This window comes from Acomys minous (genome assembly GCF_964271855.1).
Source record: "Acomys minous genome assembly, chromosome: 1".
NCBI classification, from domain to species: Eukaryota; Metazoa; Chordata; class Mammalia; order Rodentia; family Muridae; genus Acomys; species Acomys minous.
Window position 1 is genome coordinate 115,255,092 of NC_140483.1, and position 27,996 is coordinate 115,283,087.

A 27,996-nucleotide genomic window follows, 5' to 3' on the forward strand; every position below is an offset into this window, starting at 1 on the left:
TCAGTCCCTGGTCTCCACACAATTGTGGAGAATGTGCTGTCCATTGGCTACATCTGGATAGGGGTTCTAGGTTTACTGCATGCATTGTCCTTGGTTGGTACAGTAATTTGAGCTCACCTGCCTAGGTCCAGATCTGCCAGTCTTAATGCTTTTCTTGTAGGTTTCTAGGACCCTCTGAATCCTTCTATTTCCCCATTCTTCCTCTCTCACTTCTCTCATCTAGATTCCCAATAGGAAGTCCCAGTATCTATACTAATATCTGGCTAAGTAAAGACTTTCAGGGGACATCTATGTTGGGCTAGTGTCCAATGATAAGTGAATATATATATCATGTGCATCTTTTTGGATCTGGGTTAACTCATGCAGGATGATCATTTCTAGTTTGCCTGCAAATTTCAGGATTTCCTTGTTTTTAATAGCTGAGTAGTATTCCATAGTGGAAATGTACCACAGGTTCTTTATCCAATCTTCGACTGAGGGACATTTAGGTTGTTTCCAGGTTGTGGCTATTATGAATAAAGCTGCTATGAACACGGTTGAACATATGTGCGGTAGAGCATCTTTTGGGTATATTCTAAGGAATGGAATAACTGGGTATTGAGGTAGCCCTATTCCTAGTATTCTGAGAAAGCACCAGATTGATTTCCAAAGTGGTTGTACAAGTTTATACTCCCACCAGCAATGATGGAATGTTCCCCTTTCTCCACATCCTCACAAGCATGTGCTGTCACTTGAGTTTTTGATTTAGCCATTCTGATGGGTGTAAGATGGAATCTCAGAGTCGTTTTGATTTGCATTTCTCTGGTGACTAAGGATGTTGAGCATTTCTTTAGTGTTTCTCAGCCATTCAATATTCCTGTTTAGTTCTGAGGCCCATTTCTTAATTGGGTTATTTGGTTTGGTCGTGTTTCATTTCTTGAGGTCTTTATACATTTTGATTATTAGTCCTTTGTTAGATGTAGGGTTGGAGAAGATCTTTTCCAAGTATGTAGGTTATTGCTTTGTTCTGTTGACAAAGTTGGCAAGTGTCTCCTACCTTAAAGAAGTTTCTCAGCCTCATTAGGTCGCATTTGTTAATTGTTGACCTTAGAGCCTAGGCTGTTGGTGTTTTGTTCAGGAAGTTGTGTCCTGTGCCAAAGAGTTCCATGCTTTCTCACTTTTTCTTCTAACTAATCTCTGGTTTTATGTTGAGGTCTTTAATCCACTTGGACTTGAATTTTGTGCATGGTGATAAAATTTTGCCTCACATGTTTTAAGCAGCTAGGATTACAGGCCTGTTCCACTGGATCAGACTCCGTTACATACTACTTGCCGTGTTTGGAGGTATTCGTCTCTCAAATGTTCATGTAATAAGAACTTCATTTTCAATGTGGTTTTGTGCCACGTGACACATGCAAGAGGTGGAGCCTAATAAATCATTGATTGTGTTGCTCTTGTCCTCAGGATTAAGAAAGTTCTATAACCTTGTCAGGGCTCTAGAGAATGAGTCATAAAAACCTTCCTATTTTACAGTATGACTTCTTGGCTCTAACACACTCCCACAAATATCATCCACCATAAAGTCTTCACCACAGCCAAACAAAATCAGTGATATGCCCTTGGACCTGCAGAATGCTAACATAAATAAATAAATCAAGTTCCAAACTCAAACATTTCATTAAAGTAACAACAGCAACAACAAGAAACAAAAACTATCAAGTGCAATGTATTTCTGTAAGTTTTTTGTCTCTTTGAGGTGGTGGTGGTGGTGAGGGATGTGCTTATCTGTGGGGAAGCAGACTGACTCAACTTTCTCAGATGCCCCAATGAAAGGACAAAGAGCACTTTGGTTGTGTCCTTGCACAGAGAACAGACTGGGCATGGCCAGCCTAATCTTGGAGCTAGTGCTTTGGAGGAGTCAGGGTTGTGGCTTCTGGGGACCAGACATTTGCCTCTGGGCTGTGCTTTTCAGTCCTAAGGCAGCTGGGTCTGAGCTATCCTGTGTTATTTGTGAACCAACACTGTCTGACTTAGCTCTCTGACCTTGGCCATTTTGCTCTTGCCAAAAGTATATATGATGCTGTACTTAATGAACTTGTTTGGCATAAGTCCCAGGCTTATGAAAGACCTCCTGGACCCAGCTATAGCCTCTGTCTTCTTTCTCATGGTCGGTTCTCCTGCTCAGCACCTCAGCATTTGGAACCCTTACTCCTGCCTTTTATGTTTCAAAATCTGGCAAAATTCATCTAAAAGTTTTTTGTTGTTGTTCTTTTCTTTGCTACCCTTTCTCAAACTTTGCTTTTTGTGTATATAATAACAGCAGAGAATCCCAGTTTCCAAGCAGATATTGTCAGAGACAAGTTGTCAGCAAGTGTCTGGGCAAAGGTAGGATGGAAGCCTCTATTTAGGTCTTGGAAATGGATGCCAAAGAGTGAACAATACTGTAGATTCTTCTAATGCCACAGAACTATACATTTTTAAAAAGTAGAGGTAAAATGATAGCAGAGAAACACACAACATACTAAGTTTTTCAGACATGACCAATTTATTTGAAGAATCCAAATTTAACTTGTCAAAGTATATTCAAGGGCAGGGTTTGGGATAATTATGTCACTGGAAGCAATCACATTTTATACAGTTAATTGACCATGGGGTAGTATCTAGAGGAAAGGCAAAACTTAAAAAACAAAACAAAAAACAACTTAGTGTGTGTAGGGTGATACAAATATCAGCAAAGGAAACAACTAGTTTATACTACTGAGACATGAAGCATGCTAATACTAGTAGTGACCCTTTATTCCAATTCAACACCTAATTTGTGCAAGACACTAGGTATTGGGGATATGGCAAAAACACAAACACACAAATCAGACACACTCCATCTCCTTATCAAGAGCACTAACAGTATTTATAAAAGTGGTGTGGTGAGGTATAAAGCACTCTTCTAAGGCCATGGATGGAGACATTTCTTCTGGATGATGCTCAGTGGACACTGGGCTCCACTGCAACTGGTGGAGTGGGTTGGCAGGTCAGAGCCTGCTAAAAAAATGTGGCATCTCTATAAAAGGAAATGGCTACTTCCTCCATGGCCATATATATACATGAAAAGAAAGAATTATTCAAAGGTAAAAATATCTTAATTTCTCTCACTGTTGACCCATTTTAAGTAATGGATTAACAGGAAGATCAAAATAACATTTAAAAGATCAGGAAAAGGACACAGTTCTGGTGACACAGGGATAAGCTGCTCAAGTCAGTACTGTCAATATGAACAAGTCCTAGCAATGGACAGTCCATCACTACAGACACCCTGTTAGACTACGAAGGCTAGTTCTTGCCACTGCCAGTACAGGCCAGGAAGAGTCCCTCTCCAAATCGCTACACGTAATGAAGGCTGAAGGCCATATTTGGGAACATGAGATTTTTTTCAGGATAAGTATCTCTTTCCTAGCTTGAAAAAAAAAATATGGAGAACAAGTTTCTCCAGAATGACAAATGTACCTTAAAATAATTTTAATTAAGTATATTGACAAGATATCACACCCCTGCTTTTGCACTTTATGAACAAACATCACATAATACTTTAGGGAATGACCACAAACATAATATATAATCAGTTGTTTTAGTATTATTCGTCATCCTTAACTTCAGAATTTGTCTCCTATTATCTCAAAGGCAAACATCTCATTTCTTTCATTAAATTAATTTACCGCCCAACTCAAAAAATAATAAACACTGTCAACATTGTCAGAATACATATATATACCTGCCAGGTTTTGTTAAGATAAAAAAGAGCAATTTACACATATGAGCACCTCACAGGACCATGCCATTGCTGAATTTCACTACTGTGAAGCAGCTGTCAAAACTGTGGCTGATCAAGATTGGGATCCTTTCCTTATCAGGAACGGTTATGTCACAACAATAGACCACCGAAATGTTACCACCCACAGCTATTTTTCAGCCAGAATTACTCCAGAAGACTAAAGAAATATCAAGTTGTCTGAAATAATTTATTTAAAAGTAAAATTTGTAAAACGCAATCTATTCTGGTCTTACATTTAATTAAAAACCAAATGATGAAACATCATTTCAGACTTATATACACCATGATCCAGTTCTTAGAAAAATGTACTTCAACTATAAATGCTACATTATGCAAAAATAACTCATCAGTTTTATTTAATGTTAATGACTTTCACCCAACTCTGATATAAAAAACATTAAAAGAACTTAAAATTTAATAGGAAAGAGCTATTTTCCCCACTTACTTAAAAAAATTGTTTTGTCTTATTAACATACAATGCCCTATTTAAGGCACAACTTTTTTTTTCTTAAGGAAAAAAACCCAGAGATAGTTTTTAAATTTTTTTTTTTTTTGCACACAATTTAAAAGCAGTCACATCTTAATCCAGACCCCAAATGAAGAACTACTATCTCTACACAGCAATGATCTCCACAGCCACCATAGGTAATTGTTGCCAGAATAATCCTAACAGTTCCTGCTTTAACCTTCCAGTTATCCCAGGACAGCCACCTCCAACTATTACTGAGAAAGCTAAGATGCTTGGCAGGCCGCCGCACTTGCCCCTTCACAGCCAGGGTACCATCACATTTCTTGAACTCAGCATCTGAGAGCGGGGAAGGGCAGGAACTAGGATGCTAGGCTCTCATCCTCACTCATCTCTCTCCCGAGCTTCTGCATCTTCCATCTCTTCCTAAGCTTGGCCCTCGCTGTTTCCTCTGACACAGTCTGGGGGACAGTCCAAAGGAGCCCCAGGAAATGAAGAATCCCCACAACTGCCACAGAAACATAAATCTAGATGCTCTTGTCAGTTCTTTATATGTCACTAGTACCTCATTTGAGTGTTTCAGTTTAAAAAAAAAAACAACAAAAACATAAAATTGGAGAAAGGAGAAAAATCATGAAGGAAATGACTGTCTTGTAGTGGAGGTAGAATATGACTGAAGTGGAGGTGGGTGATGTAAGAACAAAAACCAACAGAAAAAGCAGGTTTCTTCAAATGGGCTTACATAACAGCATGAAAAGTTTTTGGTTTCCAAGGTAATCTTTGCTTTTCATGAAGCCTTAAAAATAATGGTTAACTAAGTCTCTTTCAGGATTGATCACTGTGAACACTGTGAACAACAGTCTCAACTCTACTTGTACAATGGCCAATATGAAGAGGATGAGTTAAGAGAAGAATTTGGCATTAAGCAGGGGCAAGGTGGCATCCTAGCTAAGAAAGAGCTGGAAAGGAGAAAAGAGGCAGGGACAGCTAAGGGACTGATGGGTGGCTGAGCAGCAAACAGCTGAGGTTACCAATGAGACTGTGGATGTCTCTGCTTCTACTAAGGGGAAAACAGGTGAGCTTCTAAATATAAACTTGCTAATTTTGTATGTTTTGGAAATAAAACAATTTAACGTTAATTCTGAGAGATATCACAATACTCCATAGGTAGTACGTTCTGGCCCAATAATACCTCATGTAAATAAATACCATTTTCTTTGTAATATACATTGGTTCTCAGACAAAACTTTAAAAAAAAAAAAAGAACTGTCTATAAATGTACATAAAATCATTAGTAACTAGACAACATGAACAAATTACAAAAATACTTTCATCTCTCAGCCATCATCTTAACTTTTGAGCACAATACACAGCATTCTTCATATCCTTAGTTATATGTATTAATGAACACAAAAAAAGCAATCATACTTGTTAGTATGAACTAATTTTGCTTCTACTGAATGATAAAGTTTGCACATTAAAACATCCAATTAAATCCCATTTCCTGCATTGAAATATTACAATGGCCACAAATGCCCCTATCACAGGACTCTGCTTCTGCGATCACTCCAGAGAAAGCAGGATTTCCTTTCTCATGTCATATTATCTAGTGGTTAAGATTAGGTGTCTGAAATTGTTTTAAAAACTCACAAGTCCTATTAAATAAACACCAAGTTTCTAACTACCAAAAACTTGGAATTTTCACTGCATGAAGGCCAATCTAGTGTACTTGTTACCAGCTGCTAAGTGTGGGGGAAAGAACGTGTGGTTCAGCCCACTGCTAAGGAGTGATGGGCTTTGGGCCCCTGCAGCCTATCAGGCTAGAATGCCCATTCTTTGTTCAGCTTTACCTCTCAAATAGGAAAATAAATAGAAATTTTCTTTAGGCTTACATTTTTAAGAAAAGGACATACGAGAAATTCTTCACTAAAGTTTTAAGGGCATCAAAGCCGTATGAAAAACCACGGTTGATTATTTATATCAGTCTTCTCGATCACACGAAGAAAAAAATCACTCCAACAAATACAGTCCAGAAAACAAACTTAGTTATAGCAATACAACTAATACAGCTCAGAAAGCACGTTCTTAAGTTATAGCAACATGACAAATGCCACTGTATCTTTTTCTAACCACACTCTTCCAACTAAGTGAAAAAAAAAATTATCAATGAGGAAACTATAAAATTGTGTCAAAGGTCATTCCTTTGAAAATTTAGTTATGTTAAGTAAGTCTATTAATAGCTAAAAAAGAACCGTGTCCATTCTTGATAATAAAAGAACATCTACAGATAAACCTGGCAAGGTTTAAAATTTTTACTAAAACAAAATTACTAAAACTAGTCAATCCATATGTCAAGTAATTTTAAATTATTACAGAATCATTTATTCTTATAGTGTCTTACATCGCAGTTTATCTCTAAAGAGGAAATATAGCAAATCATGGTGCTAATATTGAAACCTAAAACCACTTTACAAGTAAAAACTAAACCCTGGTCAGTAGAGAAAGGGTGAATAATGGCACCTTTTATGGCAAAAAGAAAATCAACAGCAACATCCCAGAAATGTTGAAACCATAGATACACTTTCCTTATCAAAACAAAACACACATTCACAGAACATTCTAATTCTAATGGAGTCTATCATTTGTCTATATTTTCTACCAGCTGGTGAATCTGTTAGTAAAATTTCAAAGACAATAATCTAAGCCTTTCCTACTAAATCCATAGAAATGGTGGATGAGCAGAGCTTGTTCTGTTCATATGGACTTGTATATTAATGAATGAGACTTCTTGTGCTTTCCATCTGAGGAGTAAAAATTACTAATGACTTTATTGTAAATAAGACACAATCTCAAATTTACACAAACCAAAGCCTTCCTCAAACCCAATCTGTATGTATCAACAGTGCAGAATCATCATTTGTTGAGTGAAAATGGTGACTCGTAACAGTGTAGACTCAGCTCTAGATTTTAATTCACAAATATATATATACACACACACATATATATATGCGCCTTGTGTATGACAACTGTATGAAAATAGTCTCAAAAATAAAGACAATACTTGAGAAATGAAGCAACCTAATTTCCCTGATTTTGCATCCTATTACAGGGAAAGTAAGTCTCTGGTGCTTCATAAGTACTTCCAAAGGTCCAGGATGGCCTTAACCATGCACCTTCTCCACCAGTCCGCCAAAGCTTCCAACAGTTCAGGCCGAACAACTCACATCCGGAATAGCTGCACCCTGTGCTCAGGAATGCTAATGTCCTGACTTTTCTATATCTGGAAGTTTTCTTACAAGAGCTTGGTGGTTCATTTTGATGCTAGCAAGGAGTCCCCCTTCAATGCCATCAGACCCAGTATAACTGATCTCTTCACCACTCAGAGTGGTCATATGCCCCCCAAGGGCTTTTAAGATGGCATTGCCAGCACATATATCCCACTTTTTGATGTACGTCACATGAATATATAGATCTGCTTTTTCTTGACTCATATCAGGAACATCCAAGAGTGCTAAAACTTTATAACCTAAAAGACAAAGAGAATTTAGGTCATTACTCAAATGACTTAATACAAAGTGTGTAAACTTCTCAAGTACACAGTTAAAGGTAACAGGATGAGGTCTTCATGAGTGTTCCACACTGCTTTTGCCGAAATCTAAAATTATCTCCCAACATAATCATGTTTACAAGTAACAAACGCAATATTAGGCTGGATATAACAAGAGTACAGTCAAAATAAATTTAGCAATGAAGCTAGTCTCACCTATTTTAAAAGAGTACTACCCTACTTAATTAATGAGGCAGCACCTGCATATGAGGAGGAGAAGCAGGAAGAAGAGGAAGAATAAAAGGAAGACAAGGACTATGGTGATGATGCGGAAAGGACTATACCACATCCAGAATCTAGTTCTTCTGATCCCTCCCGCCTGTTCTGCAACTACTTCTACCTTAGCATTGCTGAAGAGATTACAACACAAATGTTTCACGTTTTGATTTATGTATCTGAATTTAAAATTTTTTTCTGACATGATAATCACTCATCAAATGGCCCCTTCAAGCCAAATCTAGATTATGTTCTGCTCTTGTAGACATCTCACAGTAATTATTAAATACTTCAGTAGGTGGTTTAATCAAATAATATGCCAAAAACTACATGAGGCTCCCAATATCGGAATATGTACTACTCTCCCTGTTTAGAACTCCGGTAGGTTCTGATTTATATCAAGTAGTAAAAGAGCAGAGGATACATGGTAAACTGGTGACTACAACAAGACTTCCTTCATCATCCCAGATATACAAGTTGAAGAGGTCAGCGGTCCAGGGATTCACCATTCTAGCAATCCTTAGGATGATACCTGGCAGCTTTTTGCCACAGCTCAATTCTTCCTCACAGGTTCACCATAAACACACAGGACAGTTATTCTGAAATCAAGTCATATAAAAAGCAACCCTGCTGGTGTACACTAGTGGCAAAATGCTTTTGTGTTAATTTAGGGGGAGGCATCATAAGACTTGATTTCTGACATAGGTAACGGTAATCCAATTCCACTCATTGGAGTCTGAGAGCCTGTCTTAAAGTACATTGCCTCCTTATTTTGTGCCCATGCATGGGACAGTTTGGTCTCCTGAGAAATCTTGTCCATGCTGGGAACAAACTATGGAACCACAAGATGGGGAGAAGCAGAAGGAACATACCAGCACCACCAGCTGGGATGATTGAAGTCTGGTTTCCAAATGTCTGAAGAGCAACCTGTTTGACCATCCCTGCATGCGAGCGAGATACCATGATCTTCGGGGTCTTCTCATTGTAGGAAGAACGGGCTTTCACATTTGAACCACCGTCTACCATTGCCCAAGCTGAAAAGCAAATAAGATGGCCATTAACAGCATTGAAGCTTTACAGCTCGACAACAGATTACAATCTTCTGAACTACGCAACTGAAAAAGTAATTTTCTACAGATTTAACCATTTTCATCAAAGCATTTCCTTTTTGTGTGTACAAAAGTAACTTTTTTTTTTTATAACAGGCATGCATTGCAACAAAGCTTCTAAGTGTTCTGTGTCCTTCACAATTAGAATGGCTATCAAATATTTGGTATAAGAATTCTGGTACTCTCCCCATTACCAGATGAGCCTCTACTGTTGAGTTAAATCTTGTAACTCAATTTCTAGGTATACCTAACCCATTTTCCTCCCTCCCTTCAAAAATTTCACACCTGCACAACACTTAAGAAATATCTTACACACTGAGGTCAACATCAAAGTTAGATTTATGGAGGATAATCTGTTACGAGAACACACTGTTCAGATAATTCAAGTTTCAAAATTGTTCGTCTTCTATTCCTACTTCGAATACATTCACAGTTTCATTTACTTGTAATAATACTCATTCCAAGTGGCTTTGAAGACACAAAAGAGTTAGAGAAGGGAGTTAGGTTTATAGTCTATCTTATCATGGAGCATGTCTTGACATACTTGTGAAATCGGAAAGTTGGCTGAAGAACTGCTTCTATGAACCTGGCTCATGGGCACATCTATAGGGCATTTTCTTGTCTGCTGCTGAATGTAGGAGGGTCCAGCCGATGGGCAGTACCAGCACTAGGCTCACAGGCCTGGGCTGTGTAAGAAAGGTAGCCGAGTGGCTGGCGAGATAGACGGCTCAGCATTTCAGAGGACTTGCTGCTCTCCCAGGACCTAAGTTCTGTTCACAGCATCCATGTCAGGTATCCCACAACCGCCTGTAACTCCACCCTAAGGATCTGATCCTCTTTTCTAGCCTTGTGTGAACCCTTACTCCTACACTCGTATGTCTGTGAGTGGCACAAAGACACATTTAGATACATAAATAAAAGTTTAAGAAAGGAAGCGAATGTGGGAGCCTGAGAGCAAGCCAGGAAACAGAATTCCTCTGTGGATTATACTTCAAGCTCCTTCCTTGGTTGTCCTTGATAATGGACTATAATTTCCAATATGAAATCAACCTTTTCCTTTCTACAGTAGTTCTGGTCATAGTGTTTATCACAACAGAAAGCAAAGTAGAACAGAACATAAAAATAAAGAGCCAAGTGTATGGTGGGTCACACCTATAATCCCAGCATTTGAGAGGCTGAAGCAGGAGAGTTACTAAGAGTTCAAGGCCACTGTGGGATACATAGTGAATTCCAAAGCCACTCTGGCATATAGTATGAGATCCTATCTCAAAAAGAATGAATCAAAGAAAGACAGACAAAAAGAAAGTATGGAGGAAGGTAGGGGTGGTGGTGAAAGCAGCTTAAAAGGGGGGGGCGGCGTCTAGAGATAACTTGAAATATATATTTGGGTTTAATTCTTCCTCGCTATGGTGCAAACGATGCAGGAAAGCAAACTTAATCAGAAGTAAACCAGCTGGACTGCTATTCTAACATCCATTCACTATGGAGTGCCATGGTTATCAATGAATGTAGTTTATTCCTGACAACAGGGGAAAATAGGAAAGTCTGGATCTCTGAATCACCACAGATGATGGCTGCCTCCTTCTAAAGCTATACAACCACAAGAAAAGTAAATATAAAGCCCTTTCATCTGCACTACAGATTAAGTAGGAAACAGAGGACAGGAACAAATTGAAATAAACGAGAAGGCAGGAAATAGTAGAAACTGCCTGATACAGTTTCAACATGTTTATGAAAGTGCTAAGAGATTGGAGCACTCTCTTTGATGGGAAAACCCAGCTAATAGGAGCCAAGGTTCTTTCTTGACCTGAAATTAGTCAATAAAACACTTCAAGGAAAAGGCTTAGAAAAGAAATGGACCCCAAGGAGGTAACAGGAAGAAGCCATCTCTGTCATTTGGAAAGCCAACTAGAGCCATAACCTTCTAGGAACAAGGCCAAACAGGACAAAAAGGGAAAAAAAAAAACAAAAACAAAAAAAAAAACAAAACTAAAGCAAGTGCCTAATATGAAGCCCCGCAACCCCATAGGAGATAAAGCCCCCTAAGGAGGAGCAGCCAGTGGCTGTCACCTCTCTGAGAAGACTGGTGTCCTATGGGAGAAGTGGCCTGGCCTCCAAAGCCAGGAAGGACAAGGGGCTAAGAAGTGCTAGGAGCTGTTCCCCCACAAGAACAGAGTGCCACAACGTAACAGATGGAAGAAGTTGTTACCTATCATAGGAACACAGGGCAGCAATGTAGCAGCTGGAAGAAACCCACCCTAAAAAATCCACTTGATAGGAGCTTGTTTTAAGTAAGTAGCTATGAGTCCACTTCAGGAATGGGGATGATAGAATACTTGTAACTTTTAAAGTACACTGGAGAAAAAAAGCTCATGAGTACTTATCATAATTTTGAGTTTGTAATATTTTAAAAAAAAGTTTCAAAAGGTGGAGAAGAAAGTCTTCAAATTCTCTAAATTCTTTTCTAATTAAGGTTTGCTACCTGTTCAGTTTTACTAAGAAATGAACTTCCAATACTCTAGCTCTAGGGGTCAGTATTGTATAGCAGATTAGCAGCTACTAATTCAGAATTTAAAAAGGCACTTGATGGTAAATATGCAATACATTAATTTGTAGCACTTACTTGTACATTTTTAAAGTTTTAAATTATGAGCATATCTGTACACATGAGCACAGGTGCTAGGAGGCCAGACCGGAGTACAGGTTCTCTGGAGCAGGAGTTTCAGGTGTCACCTAATAAGGGCACTGGGAACTGACTGGGCCTCTGCAAGAAGAGCAAGCAAGCGCTCCTAACCAGAAAGCCATCTCTCCAGCTAGAATACACATATTTAAATTAGATTTAGATGAAAGGGAAGGAACAGCTACAAAGTGTGTTTATGTTATGATAGATAAAGAAAAGCCTAGTTGGGACCAGGCAGCATCCCCTACCTGCAATCTCCTAATACCTGGTACATGGGACCTAAGGCAAAAGGACAATGGCTCCTTCTCCTCAGTCTGCAGTAGTCAGGGCTGCATTTAGCTACACAGAATGTAAATCTGGCTATTGTGGCTCAGCAAGTAAGGCCAAAAACTAGGTATGTTTTAGTGATGCCAAAACCTAATGCCTGTTTTTGTTTTTTTGAGTTTTTTCTACTTTATAAAGTATATTGATATATACTTATATAGCCCCACAATAACTCTGAAAGGAACATACAATGGGAATTATAGTGACTCATTTTTAAAACTAAACAAGCATATGAAGGCTAAGGAAAGAACTTGAAATCTTCCTGTTCTTTAAAAATGGTTTGTTTGAAAGCTCAAGATAGGCTCTCTCCTTTACAGTAATTCTGTCTATATAAGAAGATGCGCAAAGAAGATAAATGAATGGTGTGTCCCAGCTAGTCTCTGTACTAGGCAAAAACAACTTGCAGTCCTAGTCATTAAATCTTGGTTTCATCTTATTACATGAGGCACAGGTTCCCAGAGCTTCTTATTCCAACAAACAAACAAAGAACAAAACAAGAAAACCGTAGAGCCACAGTAAGTTAATAGGTGAAATGGGAATTGATGCTGGATTCCCATTCCCTGGGCCTTGCTTTTTACATATGATAAAGAAAGAGTTAGGAGCCTGAATTCAGAATCAGCCCCAACTACACAGTAACATCCTGTTAAACAAACAGAAAATCCAAAACAGATCCAAAACACAATTAAAGTAGAAAATAAGAGACCAATAGTTTGCTACATATAATTCTGACATATTTTTAATAGCTACAAGTTTCTACTAGGTATATTTACACATTCTTTCATTAAAATACAATGAAAAAAATATGTTTCTACGAACTTCAAGATCAATAAATTAATTACAAACAAGTGGTAAGAATTCTGATTAACTCTATTCCAGTGGCCACCCACAGTAATTCCCACCAGGAGTTCTACTGTAGTCAAGTACAGCTAACCTCTGAGAACCATGCTTTACCCTGGTGCTCGTCAATACTAAACACTAATACTGAAAATACTGCTACTGAAAAGTGCTGAGCAACCAAACCTTCCACCTAGGAATGGATGGCAACACATATATAATTTTGTAAGTTTTGATTCTTCACACTGTTTTCTGACTGGCATGCACTTTTGCGTCTGTATAATGGGTAAGTGGTACAATACGGTTTTATCCTCTGGGCATAACATGTGCACTCATTCCCCTGGGGGAGCAGACGTACCTTTAACCTAAAGTTATGGTAACAAAATGCGAATTATAAGACAGTGAGGGCTAGGCATACTGTACTCGAAGAATCCCTGCTAGAAGGGGAAGGCCACAGGACTTCCATCTGGGAGTCCCGCCAGCCCTTACTTCCCATCAGTCCCCCAGGAGCACTTGCTCTTGGGTGGTAATAGAATATGTAGAGGCTAGGTTAACCAATAGGATTCCATGACAGTCTCTGTGAGGTTGTCACCTAACAGCTGGTTTTTGAGTCACCACAACTTCTAAGTAACTTTACAATAAAGCACCCCAGATCTAGGGTTCGTCAAGCTAGGCGTAGCTGAAATCCTTGTTTGGTCTGTCAACTGCTCTCTTAACCTGGAGAACAATGTTTGTACTTCTTCCTCCAAGAGAAGTTAACAGCAGATATGTCAGCTGCTCACAAAACAAAAGGATTCTTTGCTGCTGATGTACAATCACCTTTTGGGAAGCAAGTTGTTCCTAAAATAAGACTTCTGCCATCATACTGGTTACTGTTTGTTGTTGTTGTTTTTCTTTCTTGTCAATTTAACACAAGCTAGGGTCATCCTGGAAGAGGGAATCTCATAAAGAAAATAACTCCCAGATTTGCAAGTCAGCCAGGCATAATCTGTTCGATGTGGGAGAGCCCAAAACTGTGGGCAGTGGCACCCCTGAGCAAGTGGTTCCAGGAGGTATAAGAAGGCAGGCTGCCCAAGGCATGGAGGGCAACCAGTAAGCAGCACTCCTCCTCTGCTGCAGTTCCAGGCTCTATTTGCTGCCATCTTCCCTTGATGAAAAAGAACTATACTTAGAGAGAGTGAAATAAACCCTTTCCTCTCCAAGTTGCTTTTAGTCATGTCTTTTTAATCATGGCAATAGAAACCTAATACAGCTTCTTTATTCTAGGTAAGTGCAAACCAGGTCCTACAATAAAAGACCACCACTTTTCCACAGTTCTGAATGCAACCGTCTAAAACTACAGCTCTGGCATCAACAGGCTGCTAGGGGCCCTGAGGAAGAGCCAGTGTCCTGCCTTTTGCAGACTGCTGGCCAAGTCTGAACTGAGTCCAGGCTCTATTGCAATCTCTGCCCTCTCCATACTGCCTTAGGCCACTTGTGTGCTCCTGGTCTTCAGTAACAGCTACTCTATAATCTCCTCTGGACACTTAGTTTCCTGGATTAGAAAAGAATATAGAACAAATTGTGTCGCACCCCTCAAAAGGCACAAGGAAGGAAACTAACTACTCCTTCACAACAGCAATAACTTGTGGTGTCATGGTGAGCATGAGACTGTTACTCATACCTTAGAAGACCGGAAGACCCCAAGGCAGCCTTGCTGAGTAAGCGTAGTATAATACCTTCCCTGCATCTACTGACATTAGCAGGGCTACCAGCAAAGTCCATAGGCTAACTAAATAAGAGTCACCCATTGATAGAGTCAGCCATGCCTTCTCACAACATAGCCAGCACTGACCTGATCTACTGTATTTTGTAGGAAACTAACACACATGAATGTATGAAGAATGGAGGAGCAAGGGCACTAAGGCGACTCTCCATCCTTGATGTGTGTCACTCTTCTTTACCACACACTGAGCTCTGTATAATACCACAGACTTGGCTAGACCAACTGTACAGCTTTACTTCAGAATCCAGTATAAGAGTCCTAGGCCTCAACTCCACAACAACAACCTGAAAGAACCACAAGACAGCTCGCTGGTGAATGTCTCTACCTAATAGTATTCCAACAGATTTTTTAGGAAGCTGTATTTTGTCACATACTATCAGCATCAACCATAAAATCCTCATGGTAGTCAGTGAAGTAGTGTAAAAGGATGGGAGCGGGGCCCACTTCACTTTGTAAAACCCTAGAACAATGGCTGAGTACTGCAGACAAACAGCTCAGTACTGCTGCCTCTCAAAGGTGCTCACATATGTCATACCTGTATATTCAGAAAACGGCTTATGAATAACTCCGAGCACAGGTTTGCCATTCACAGCTACACACACCATGGTGGTGACATACTTTCGAAGATCCTCTAGGAGACAACACAAAGGCACGGCTGTTAAAGTGTTTAATTTTAGGACACAATAGGATGTTTCCCTCCTTAGAATTCCGATGTGTGAAACCCCTGTCAAAAGCTAAGCCACCCCAGGAGAAGGACAGGAGCTGCTCAGTAGTCATAAGACTTAGCTGTGTGGGTTATTCACCCAGCCCATCATTTCAGTGCATCCATCTCTCTGGGCAAATTCATGTCAACTAAGCTTAGTTTCCCAGTCTGTACAGTGCAGGTAACAATTATCCATCTTTTGATATAAATTAATTTTTAATTTTATAATCAAATTTAAAAATCAAATGAGAAGTTTAAATCGTCCTGTACAAAGAGAGATATGCACATAAGTTATTATGTATTCAGGCCAGTTACTTACAGAATTATTTTTGCAAATAAGCTCAATATTCTGTGTTTCTACTTTTACTCAAATAGTTTTGTTAAGTATATATCTGTGTCTTCTCTTTCTTCTCAATAGTAACAGTCTATTGAGCATGTATTACAGTTCAAGTTCAGTATACTGGATGCCAAGATGAAAAAGTAGAAACTATCATATTATGGGGTCTTGCCATATAGTGGGACAAATTAACTAACTTTAACATATACCAGGGAAAGGGAAAGCAGGAATTAAATACTTCTTGGAAGTATGAGGTAGGACCACAGAGATGAGGCCTGAGCTGGGCAAGAATAGCATGACTGTGTGTTTTTGGGGGTTGGTGGCAATAATCTTGTTTTGCTACTTTTCTCTTTCTGGTTCTATAAAATCTACAACTTTAAATTCCTAAGTCAAACCAAATGTGTACATAATAAAACTTGGAATTCCCAATATCCAAAGTAAATATTGTATTCTGGCTAGTACTGTTTCTTAGCCCTGGGTGTCTGACAGCATGCTGGAGCCACTGTCATATCCAGTGAGCTTCCGATGCTGAATATGCTAATGTTAGTAGAGAAATAAGCTATGGTATGTGAAACAAGAGTGAGAATCACCCATATGATACTTTAATAACCTAGCCTGCTTGTCTGGAAATCTAACTGGGTTTGTAAAAATCTAACTGGAAAAGGTCCTAGGTGTAACCATATACACAAACCTTGTTGTACACGCTGTCTGCCTTGGTCTACATTCTCTAATATAAAGTGACAATCTCACATTTGAGCCTCACCTGTGTATTCCTGTGTAGCATCAAGTGGATCAATCCAGACAGTCACACTTTCTGCTGGAACCTCCCTAGGAGCAGTTATTTCCTTTAGGATGTCCTCAGGGATCTTATGATTCCATACAATGACTTCCTTGTCAGACGCATCCACATGTTCCTCAGTATTTATCTGCAGTGGAAATAGTTGGTAGTTACAAAGAAGAAAATGACTATTATTTACTAAAATCCCAAAAATGCATCTCAGAGAACTCACATAATTTTTATTAATGAAAGCCTTAAAATATAAGAAGTTAAATAATTTTTTAAAGATTTATTTATTTATTATTTATTGTATATGAGCGTTTTTATCTGTAGAAGGGGGCATCAGATCACACTACAGATGGTCGTGAACCACCATGTGGTTGCTGGGAATTGAACTCGGGACCTCCGGAAGAGCAGGCGGTGCTCTAAACCACTGAGCCATCTCTCTAGCCCCAAGTTAAATAAATTATATAAAAAAAGCATTTTTAAAAACATTTCAGTGACATCTTATCTTCAAATACTTTCTAATCTAAATTCAAGTTTATTGTTTTGGTAATGAAGACACAAGGAAAGACAAGGTTCCAATATATTTATCAAAGTGAGTTACTCAAGGCTAAATGAAGAGTCAAAGTCCTGAGGGTCTGAAGCTGGGGCCCAAGTCTACAGCCCCATGCTGGAGAAGCTGATGCGGTGTGGGCTGTGTCTCAGGCCACCTTAGGCTAACTCATTAAAAAATGAGACTCATTTTTTAAAAACAAAGCTAAAAAAAAAATCAAAAGTATGAAAATAGATATATTCTAGAATATCAGACACAGCAACTACACTTAGAAGCAAATAGAACATCAGCAATGTAGTTATACACAGGATGTACCTTAAAAGCAGAGAATTTGAGTGATAAGGCATAAAATGGCTGAGGAAATTGGTGGTATAAAATATACCTTTAAGCAAAGAGAGAAAGAAATCCTGAAGATTCTTAAATGGATAATCTAGTACATTACAACATCTAAATAAAGTTGAAATAAGAAATCAAAAGCACCTAATTACCTTTTAACTATATATCAAAGATGCATCAGAGGGTAAGAAAGTGACTTGCCCCAACTAGATAAGACTCCTAGAAGAGGGAGGGAATACCAACTCAAAGTTTACCCTGCCTACAAGATGTGCAGGGAGAAAGGCGGAGCAGGTAGAACAGAGATTGAGAAAATGTCCAACCATTGCCAGACCCAGTCCATGGGAGGGAGGCAACCCCTGTCACTATTAATGATACTCTGCTATGCTTGTAGACAAGAGCCTAGCAGAGCTGTCCTCTGAGAGCCTCCACCCAGCAGTGCTTTGAAACAGATGCTGAGACTCATGGCCAAAAACAGGGATACAGAGGGATTCCTGTAGAAAAGTGTGTGTGTGTGGGGGGGGGGGGAGAGAAGAACCTGGAGGTGACAGGAGCTCCACTAGAATACCAACAGTGGAAACTAACCGGGACCCAGAGGGCTTGCTGAGACTGAAGCACCAGTCTTGATCCATGCATGGACTGGACATAGGCCTCCAACACAGATGTAGCTGATACGTAGCACAGACTTCATGTGAGTCCTCTAATAATGAGAGCAGGGGCTGTCTCTGACATGGGACTCTGTTGCCAGCTTTTGGATAACTTCCCCCTGGCAGGACTGACCCACCAGGCCACAGGGGAAGAGGACACCCTCAGTCCTGGTGTGACTTGATGAGTTGGGGCAGATGGGAAGGGGGAGCTCCCCTATTCTGAGAAATAGGGGAGGGGGAAAGGGGGAGAAGGAGGGAGGGTGGGATTGGGAGGAGAGGAGGAATGGGGCTACAACTAGGATGTAAAGTAAGTAAACAAGACAAAGAAAAAAATTAAAAATAAATCTGATTTACAATAAATACATAAAATTGTGGAGTGAGGAAAGAATACAGACAAATGTATTTTTAATTCATGTATTTTTGCCTGTCTGTGCTACCACATGTGCCTGGTGCCCCAGAGGCCAGAAGATAGTATAGAACCTCCTTGCCGTGGATGTATAGATGGTTTGTGAGTTACCTAGTGGATGCTGGGAACCAAACCTGGGTCCTCTCTAAGAACAGCAAGTACTCCTAACTGCTGAGCCACCTCTACAGCCTTCAACAAACGTACTTTTAGAACTAGCACTTCCCATAAACTATCATATATTTGGATACATGCAGTGCTCTGTATAATAAGAGTTCTGTTAAGATGTGTTTACATAGACATTTTCCACCTTGGCACCCCTGATTACTCTGAGTGAATAAATGTGTTGTGAAGCTATGTACCCTGCACACTGCAGGCTGTTTTCCAGCAGCCCTGGCTAGATGGCTATAAAACCTTAAGTGTATCCCTCAAGTTTTGAAAACCAAAAATGTCTCCAGCTGTAACAAATAATAGACCTCTATCTTGTTCTATGGAGAATGACTGCTTTAAATCGTGAGCTTACTGCTATGATCACGGTCAAAGCCTACTGATAGGGAGCCCGTAGGCCAACAAGAGCGCTCACTGGTGGCTTTGAAACTGGTGTTATCAAATTATCTTTTAAATATTTATGTTTTTGTGGGTATCTTCATGTATTATCTGTACCACATGTGGGCCCATTGAGGCTAGAAGAGGGAATTCAACTTCCTGGAACTTGAGTTAGAGAGTTATAAGCAGGCATGTGGATGCTGGGACCTGAGTCTGGGTCCTTTGCCATAGGATCGATTGTTCTTAACCACTGAAACATCTCACTAAACCCTAAACATTTTTATTTATATAGATTTATGATGCTCTAACCTTGGTCAGAGAGGCTTTTGTTTGTTTGTTTTTCTTTTTGTTTTTTAAGGCAGGGTTTCTCTGTGTAGCCTTGGCTGTCCTGGAGAGGCTTTTTACTGAGTGCAGCAGATAGTGGGTAATTCAGGGACACATTGTTGTTCAAAGCACAGAGAAAAAATGACAGTGAGTGCTCAGCTATAGATGAGAGTGTCACGTAGCAGCCCTGTCCCCACCAAGGCTCCAGGAACATCTAGACAGAGGGGGTATAAAGAATGCAAGACCTGGAGGCAGACAGGACACAGTGAAACACTGTCCTCTACATGTGACTTGCTGTTGCAGCACTGGCTACTGACACAAGAGCAAGCCAGTTAAAAATCCAGCATGGAGAAGACAGGGGCACCCAGAAGCCCCACTCCTAGCTGAGAAGCTAATTGCAGTTGGTGGCTCCTGGGGTAATGGGTAAGGACAACTATCTTCTCTACAGTAGAGTGGCCAATGTCTATGCCCCAGTAGATGAGCCCAGGCATTCCATGTGCATATGGACAGTACTGTTTTTGTTTTAACTTAGTAGGTTAAAATAAATAATTATAAAAGAACACAAAGTTAGAAGAGCAATGTGATGGAAGGAGTTGGACTGGGGTAGTGAGGAGAGGATATAATTGAGATACAATGTATACATATATGAAATATTCAGAGAATAAAAATTATAAAAATAGTGAGCCTGTTAATGCCTATTTTATATACTCTGTCATTTGTACTAGTCAAAGAATGTTTTAGAATTTTGTTTATTTAAAGAAATTAGGATCTGCACTTTAAAGGTTAGGCTAATGGGGCTGAAGAGATGGCCCAGTTGGTAAAGTGCTTGATGCAATGTGGATCCCCAGCACCCATGCTGGGTAGGAGACAGGGTATCCCTGGGGCTTTGTGAAAGAAGGAAGGCTTTAGGAACCACAGTAGCCTAAGAGTTTATTGAGTTTTGGTCCACAAAGATAAAGAGAGATAGGCTGGTAGTTGCCTGGGGCAGGGAGAAAAATAAAAGGACTATTATAAGGACAAAGAAAACATTATGAAACTGAGTAATGGTGACAGTTCCACAAATTAGCAAACCTGCCAAAATGACTGAATTATATACCTGAATTGGACGAATTTTATGATATACAGACTATGCTGCAGTAAAGTTAGCTATAAATAAACAAAAACCAGGTGAGCCAGCGAAACCTGAAAGGTGGCGTTTGACTTAAGACCTAAAAGGGAGCAGAGCAGGCGCTTGGGAAGCAAGCATGGCTGGGGTGAAAGGCACTAGAATAACGGAAGCCATAATGGGTGCAACACCAAGTCACTGCATTCCCTTATAAGAGGAACAGTGCAGGGAAGATACACCAAGTCACTGCATTCCCTTATAAGAGGAACAGTGCAGGGAAGATACACCAAGTCACTGCATTCCCTTATAAGAGGAACAGTGCAGGGAAGATACACCAAGTCACTGCATTCCCTTATAAGAGGAACAGTGCAGGGAAGATACACCAAGTCACTGCATTCCCTTATAAGAGGAACAGTGCAGGGAAGACACAACAGCTAGAATGGAAGAACAAACCAAGATACGTAGCTGACTAACAAGCAATGAGACAACTCAAAAAACCTGAAGAAAAATCATCAATTGCATTTTGGTATATTAGCAACAAATATTTAATTTCCTTTGCTTCATACTCACTCCTTCTAAAGATCTTTGCTGAAGGATCCCAGCTCTACCTGAGTAGAGGTCTCTGAAGAAAACCCTTAGGCTACCTAAGGCTGTTTCCTTCCACTGACACTGACACAGTTGTCCTTGAGTCTTGAAGATTCTACCTCCCAAGTTTAAGTCACCATGTCTCTCACGAAAATACTTGGTTAAGTTACTATGACTATTCCCTCACTTGATTCCTGTAATAGCCTTTAGATTTTCTCATGTTCTATATTATATTCACTCACTTATTCAAACAATTTGTTGTACTCTAAGTTATTCTGGCTACTGAAATAGAATAATGAATAAAACACACAAAAATCACTACCGCTACACAGCTTCCCTTCTTCTTTTTATTTTTTTAAAATTTATTCTTCTCTCATGCATTACGTCCCAACCGAAAACAGTTTCCATTTTCTCTACTTCTTCCAGTCCCCTCCTCCCCATCCCAGATCCACTGCTCCTCCAGTTCCCTTCACAAAAGAGCAGGCCTTCCAGGAAAATCAACCAAACATGGCATAACAAGATGCAGTAAGACTAGGAAAAGCAATACGGTATGAGGTGAAGGGTCACAAGAGCAGACCAGTCAGAGACTGTCCCTGTTAGGAGTCCTACAAGAACAGCAAGCTACACAACCCTAACATATACGCAGAGATTTAGCTCAGAGACATATAGGCTCCCTGACTGTTGCTTCTGTATCTGTGAGCCCCTATGAACCCTGGTTAGTTGATTCTGTGGGCTGTGTTCTTGTGGTGCCCTTCACCCCTCCAACTCCTACAATCCTTTCCTCTCCTCTTCTGTCGGGTGTTTGGCTGTGGGTCTGGGTTTGCTCTCATGAACTGTTGGATAAAGCCTCCCTGATTGATGACGCATGTCCTTGGATTTAAACCAGGAACTAAGTATAGCAAAATCACAAAAAGCCTCTGACTTCCTAGAGACATCAGTTCTCACCAATTACTACCACTCCTTCTTACCCCAGTCTGGCTACTCTCAAAGAAGTCATTTATGATAGGAATGGAAAACCTATGATTTGAGAGGGTGATATAAAAAGTTTTTAGAAACCAGAAAATTGCAAACTGACCACAGGCTACGCCTAGTCTTACAGTTTCCACCCATTCTTGGTAACTACTTACCTGACATAGTTGTTTACTAGCCTTAAGTTAGTAAGCAGAGATTTCTTTTGACTAGCTCGTCTTCTATGTAAGTCTGTCTAGTGCTCACAAAAAACAGTTGTCATTTCCTTCCTGGGCATATGAAAGCTCACAGTTCCCATCTCCCTTGCAGTAAGAAAAACATTAGCTATTCTAGCCAATGAAATGTAGACAAAAATGTGACACATCTTACTTCTTGGCTGACAAAAAGAAGATTAGTTTTCCTTTTTCTCTGCCATGTTGATACGGCAGAACCACACATTAACAACACATACCGGGTCAGAGTCACACTATGAGGAAGTTACCCTGGACTGTATTACCATAGAACCGCCTACCCAGTCCCAATGAATGCATTTACTCTTTCATATCTTATATTCTAAGCAGTTTAAGAGGCAGAATAAATTCTTACATGTATGATTCTATTTAGTTTAATTCTCTTCCTCTAGACCTCAACATGGAAGAGCAATCTGGAAAAAACTGTCAGTGGCTTGGGAGATAGGAGTAATATAGGAGGCATGGGAAATAACACAGTGAAGTGGAAGACGGAAACCTGAAGATACAAAAATCTTAACAAAGAATTAATACAGTTTTACATACCTGTCACACACTATAATGGGTAACAGGGTGCCCAGATTTTTGTGATATATATGAGGCAGCTATAGATAGTAGAGATGATAGTTTGTGCAAATAATGAGGGATCAGCAATCATATATATTGAATACAAAGGTTGTTAAGTTTAGAACATTGTACACACATATATGTATATATAACACATATATACATATATACAGGTATTCAGGCTAGTCTTGTAACTTGGACTCCAGAAAGGGGAAACAAACTATTCTTTATCAGTAGTATGAAAGCTCAGGGCCCCAAACACAATTGATGCTATTAGTTATGATAGTTCAGTTAATTTGGGGTTGAAGGAGATTTTAGCCCTTAGAAGACTCAACCACCTAGCATATTTATCCATAAACCATTATGTAATTAATATGGTTTTAGACATAACATCATACAGAATTTTGTGTATGCACTATAATGGATGATAGGGTAACCAGATTTTTGACTAAACATTATTTCTGTGTAACTTCAGTGTTTTGTGATACATTTAGCCTTTGAAAGAGGAGAGGCAGTAAAGTAGTTCTTCAGCCTTACGTTAATGGATCTTACTCAACCCTGTGAAAACCTGAATGAACAAAAGGGAAAGGAAAAAGGAAATGTGTCCCTTCAGCACTATTGCTGGAGCTGAGACAGGACTATTCCTTCTCTGACTAAGCCTTACACCATGAGGTCTGTAGTTCTTATGCGTTTGAGTTTTAGCTGAACCACACCAGCAGCTTCCACGGGCCTCCACTGTGCAGACTGGAGACAGTGTGACTTCTCAGCCTCCCAAAGAGCCATCAGGTGTTTCTCTGGAGAATGGCTACTTTCAAAATGTATAAATAAAAATGGCCCCCATACCTGTCCTATTTTCATTTGTAAAGGACCCTTTCTTACCATCTGCCTCCTCAACACAACTTTGTAACAATTAGACACCCACTACTGTCTCAGATCTTAAAAACAAATACAACAAAACAAACGAACAAAAAGCCCAACAACAAAACTAGACTCTTAGTGCCATATAACACCTAAGCCAATTACTCAGAGGCCCAACTTAAGGTTTGCCATTGTGCACCACCTCTATTTCCTCATCTACTTATCAACTTTGCTTCTACACCATGCTACAAAGACACTTTCACACTAAGTTAACTAATCAAGTGCGCAAAGGGCTGCCATTAAGTCTTTGTTCAGGCTTCAGGCTTGGGAATATAGCTGAGTGCTTTAGCAATTGCCAAGCACGTGTAAAGTACTCAGTTCAATTCCCAGAACTGCAAGAATAAATAATAAATTAAAACTTTAAGATGTCAGATCCTAGTACCGAAATCCAACAGCTCACAAATGCCTTTAACTCCAGCTCCAGGGCGATGCAACACCTCTGGTCTCTGAGGGCACTTGTGCTTATGTATACAAACCAACACCCGCACACAATCAAAACAAATCTTTTTAAAAGTGCTTCCTTTAAAAGAGGTGTTTCTTTCCATTCATTTCTCCTGCAGAACTGGGAATTGAATCTAGAGTTTTCCACAGCTGTAGAAGCTCTACCTTAAGCTGCAGGTCCAGTTGAGTCATTTTTATGCATCCCTAAAGACCCATTGTCCTTATCTGTCTCACCTACAACCACAACTCACTTAAAAAACCTCCTGACTTCCTACTAACACTTTGCTCCCTAACTCTCGGATTATCTACTCTGTGTGGTCTTCCATTTGTCCAAAGCATTATAGTTAAGATGTTAAGAGTGGAGTTTGTTATATCACCTATATTGCTTTTACCCAGGTCCAGGCAGGCAGGTATAAGACGGCTTTCAATTATTACTGTTTGAAGGAGTGAAATTAAGTACTGCCCAACTGTTTGGAGGCAGAGCAGCTTCCTCTAAGACTGTAGAAGCATGGCCTGAGAAAAACTGATGACAAAAGGAAGCCCAACAATCAAAGGTTACACTTTTGGTTGGCTGGGCAGCATGCACCTCTAGGGAGCTGTCTATCTGAGCATTCTCTCACAAACTACACTAGATACTCATAGCCGTGGAGGGCTGTTTGGGGACATGGTAGGACAACGTTTATCCTATCCACTTGATAACAGCATTCTACCCCTGGGTGTCGCAACATCAAGTGTCACTGGGCTCTCTTGGGGAACACCTCCCTGCTCTAGAGTGACTCTCATTATATTCTAGTAAGGCAAGACCATCAAAGAGGCAAACTCAAGCTTCAAACTCCAGACAGGAAAGTATGAAAGGAAAAGAAAGCATACCCCTCTCATTTTGAAAGGCAGTAAGACTTAAAGGGAAGGAGAGGTAGCTGCTGTGCCTTCCTTCTAAATGGCTAACTCTGCATTAGGAAAGGAACTAACGGGAGAGGCTTCAAAAGCAAGCAGCATCGAGGACAGTTCTTAGTGGAAGAGAGGGAAACGGAAAATCCAAACAACCAAACCTAAGGCGGGGTGGGATCGCTAGTGGTTCCAGACAGGGTCTCTCTGTGTAACCACCCTGGCTGACCTGGAACTCTCTTTGTAGACAACGTTGGCTTTAAACTCACAGAGACCCTCTTGCCTCTGCCTTCTGACTGCTAAGATTAAAGATATGTGGCACTATGCCCTCTAATTCTTAAATGGCTCCATTTGGCTTCTAGTGTAATAAATTGGAGTAAAGGGAGGTAGCTCAATATTACAAGTCCCAAATAAACAGAACATTCTGATACATCAGTCAACACCTCACCTGAACACTGAGGCAGACAGATTCAGCCACAAGAAGTTAGTTTCTATTAAGGCACTGAGTCAACATCTGAAATCCAAAAGCTTAGTGTTGTTTCAATAAGACGTCAAGTGTTAACTTTGGCAGCTATCGTTTTTTGTTGGGTAATATGTGAAAAGTTGAGCACTTACATGTACGTACACACACACACACACACACACACACACACACACACTTCAAAACTTACGATGCAGCTAACTTAACTTTAGATAAAGCAGCTGTGCTTGCTCCATTCATTGTCACTACATTAATAATTGTTTTGTTTTTTCTTTAAGAGGGGCTCACATAAGCTCTGGAATGTCATGCACCCGGTCACTGATTTGCAAAATGGGCACAAATAAAGTATACTTTAAAAACTTGCTATGGAAATCAAATAAAGTCCTGTGTGACCCCTATCTGAGCTGGTAGTTATAATACGTTATATGTATTCATTACAGACTACATAAATATCATATTATCAACCTCCTTCAAACTCCCATTTCTTCCACTAACTTTTAGGGAAGTACATGTACTTTGAGAAGGCAAAGGTATTTCACAAGTATACCTCATATCTAGATGCAAACGACAAACAACGGTATGTGTTATTTGCCTTGGTAAGACATAAAAGGGTAAGGGTACAAGAAAAACATGGAACTATTCCGTGTTATGTCTGGGAACACATTTGAAAAAAATGCAGTAATGTCAATTATATCTGGTATTAAGCAAGTTAATAGTTGAAATCCAATGTTTATCTAAACAATGAAACTGCTGGAAGCAACTTTTCTTTCTAGAAGGCAAAAACCTACCTACTGTTCGGTGATACATTTTAGATTCTGTTACACTATGCTGAGCCCTTCCCCCAGAAATATAGTCAGGTGGGAAAGGGCCATTTTAAAGTCAGAGGTTGTTGCAGAGACCTGTAATCCCAGCACTCAGTCCTCAAGAACCTAGTTCCAGGTCGGCCTGGCCTATTTTAAGAGACTGCAAGAAGTGCCCGCGCAAACACACACACACACACACACACACACACACACACACACACACACACACACACACACACGCAGCCATACTGATGCGATTAATTCCACGAGAAAATAAAGTCAAGATTAAGAAAATGTCAACTCCTATCCAAGAAACCTATCACAGAGAAGGTAATGTTAATTTCTCTGACATAAATATGATTCTCCAGTGCGAGGATACACAGAAATGAAATTGCAAGAAAGCATATCTCCAAATGTGTCCTTGAAAGGCAGCCCAAACTACACAGTACTTATAACCTGGGTCTTCCTACAACTACTGCTTCGGCAGTTCACGAGCACATCACATCCCCTCCCTCCCGATGCTCTCTCTGCACACTAAAGATTTCCACAGGCCTTGGCCTTCCAGTTGGCCGGATTGTCTGTTAGAAAACATGGATTTAACAGCCATGACCACCTCAAGGCATAAAAAAGCAGAACACAAAGGCCCTTTGGTTTTTAGCCCCTTCACTTAGAAAGTAGCCTCTTACCTCGTCAGCAGGCATCAAAGCTCACCCAGCTCTCCCCAGCGCGGACACACACACGCCCTCCACAAACAGGGAGAGGAGGAGGAGCGTGGCCCCGAGTGGGAAAGCTGTAAGGCCCCCCAGGTCCTGTGTGCACGACTCTGGGACATGTTACCTCGGCGTCGCCAAGCCCTGCTCAGCAGGTCCGAGCGCGCCCCCCAGCCCGCACCTACCTGCACATTGGGGAAGGCCGTCTTCAGCAGGTAAAACATCTTGCGGTTGGACAGCACGTCGCCGCTGGTCATCTTATCCTCGGCGCCCTCGCGCGTCTTCCCCTTGGACTTCTCGTGGAGGACATTGCTCTCGCGGACCCGCCTCACCTCGTCGCCGCCGCGCTTGGCCGCCAGCACCGCCACAGCCAGCATCTCGCGCAGGTCCACCGAGCCGCCATCCACCGCCGACTCAGCTTCCCCGCCCGCAGGCTCGCCGCCCAGGCCGAAGAGGCTGAAGCGGCCGGCCAGGAAGCCCGAATAGAGGTGGTAGAGCACCCCGAGCCCCAGCAGGAAGAACACGGCCACCCCCAGGGGGGACAGGCGGATGCCCATGGGGGCCATGGCGCGAGTCCGGAGCTAGGGCCGTCTCAGGCCCGCCGCTGAGTCTGCTACAACGGCGCCCGCTTCCCCGCGCCCACGCGCGCCATCACCGCCCCGGGAAAGCCGCCGCCGCCGCCGCCTAGCACCCTGCGCCCCACGCGCCTTCCGTGCAGCCAGCAGCCAGCTGCTCGGCCTTCCGCATAGGCCAATGGCCGCGAGGTGAAAGGGTAGCAAGAGTGTATATCCGGGTTACGGGGGGGGGGGGCGGGGGGGCGGGCGGGGCGGGCGGGGATGGGGATAGGAGGCGGGGAATATCCAAACAGGCCC

General features: G+C 40.9%; 1 protein-coding gene across 1 annotated transcript; it reads right to left on the minus strand.

Moving 5' to 3' along the window:
* Window positions 1–2,505: 2,505 nt before the first annotated feature.
* On the minus strand, window positions 2,506–27,814 carry BPNT2 (3'(2'), 5'-bisphosphate nucleotidase 2). Its single transcript, XM_084773958.1, has 5 exons — window positions 27,310–27,814; window positions 16,610–16,772; window positions 15,342–15,437; window positions 8,967–9,128; window positions 2,506–7,797 (listed from the first exon to the last, which is right to left on the minus strand). The coding sequence occupies exons 1-5, from the start codon at window positions 27,688–27,690 to the stop codon at window positions 7,529–7,531; spliced, it is 1,071 nt and encodes a 356-aa protein (XP_084630084.1). The 5' UTR covers window positions 27,691–27,814; the 3' UTR covers window positions 2,506–7,528.
* Window positions 27,815–27,996: the final 182 nt, after the last annotated feature.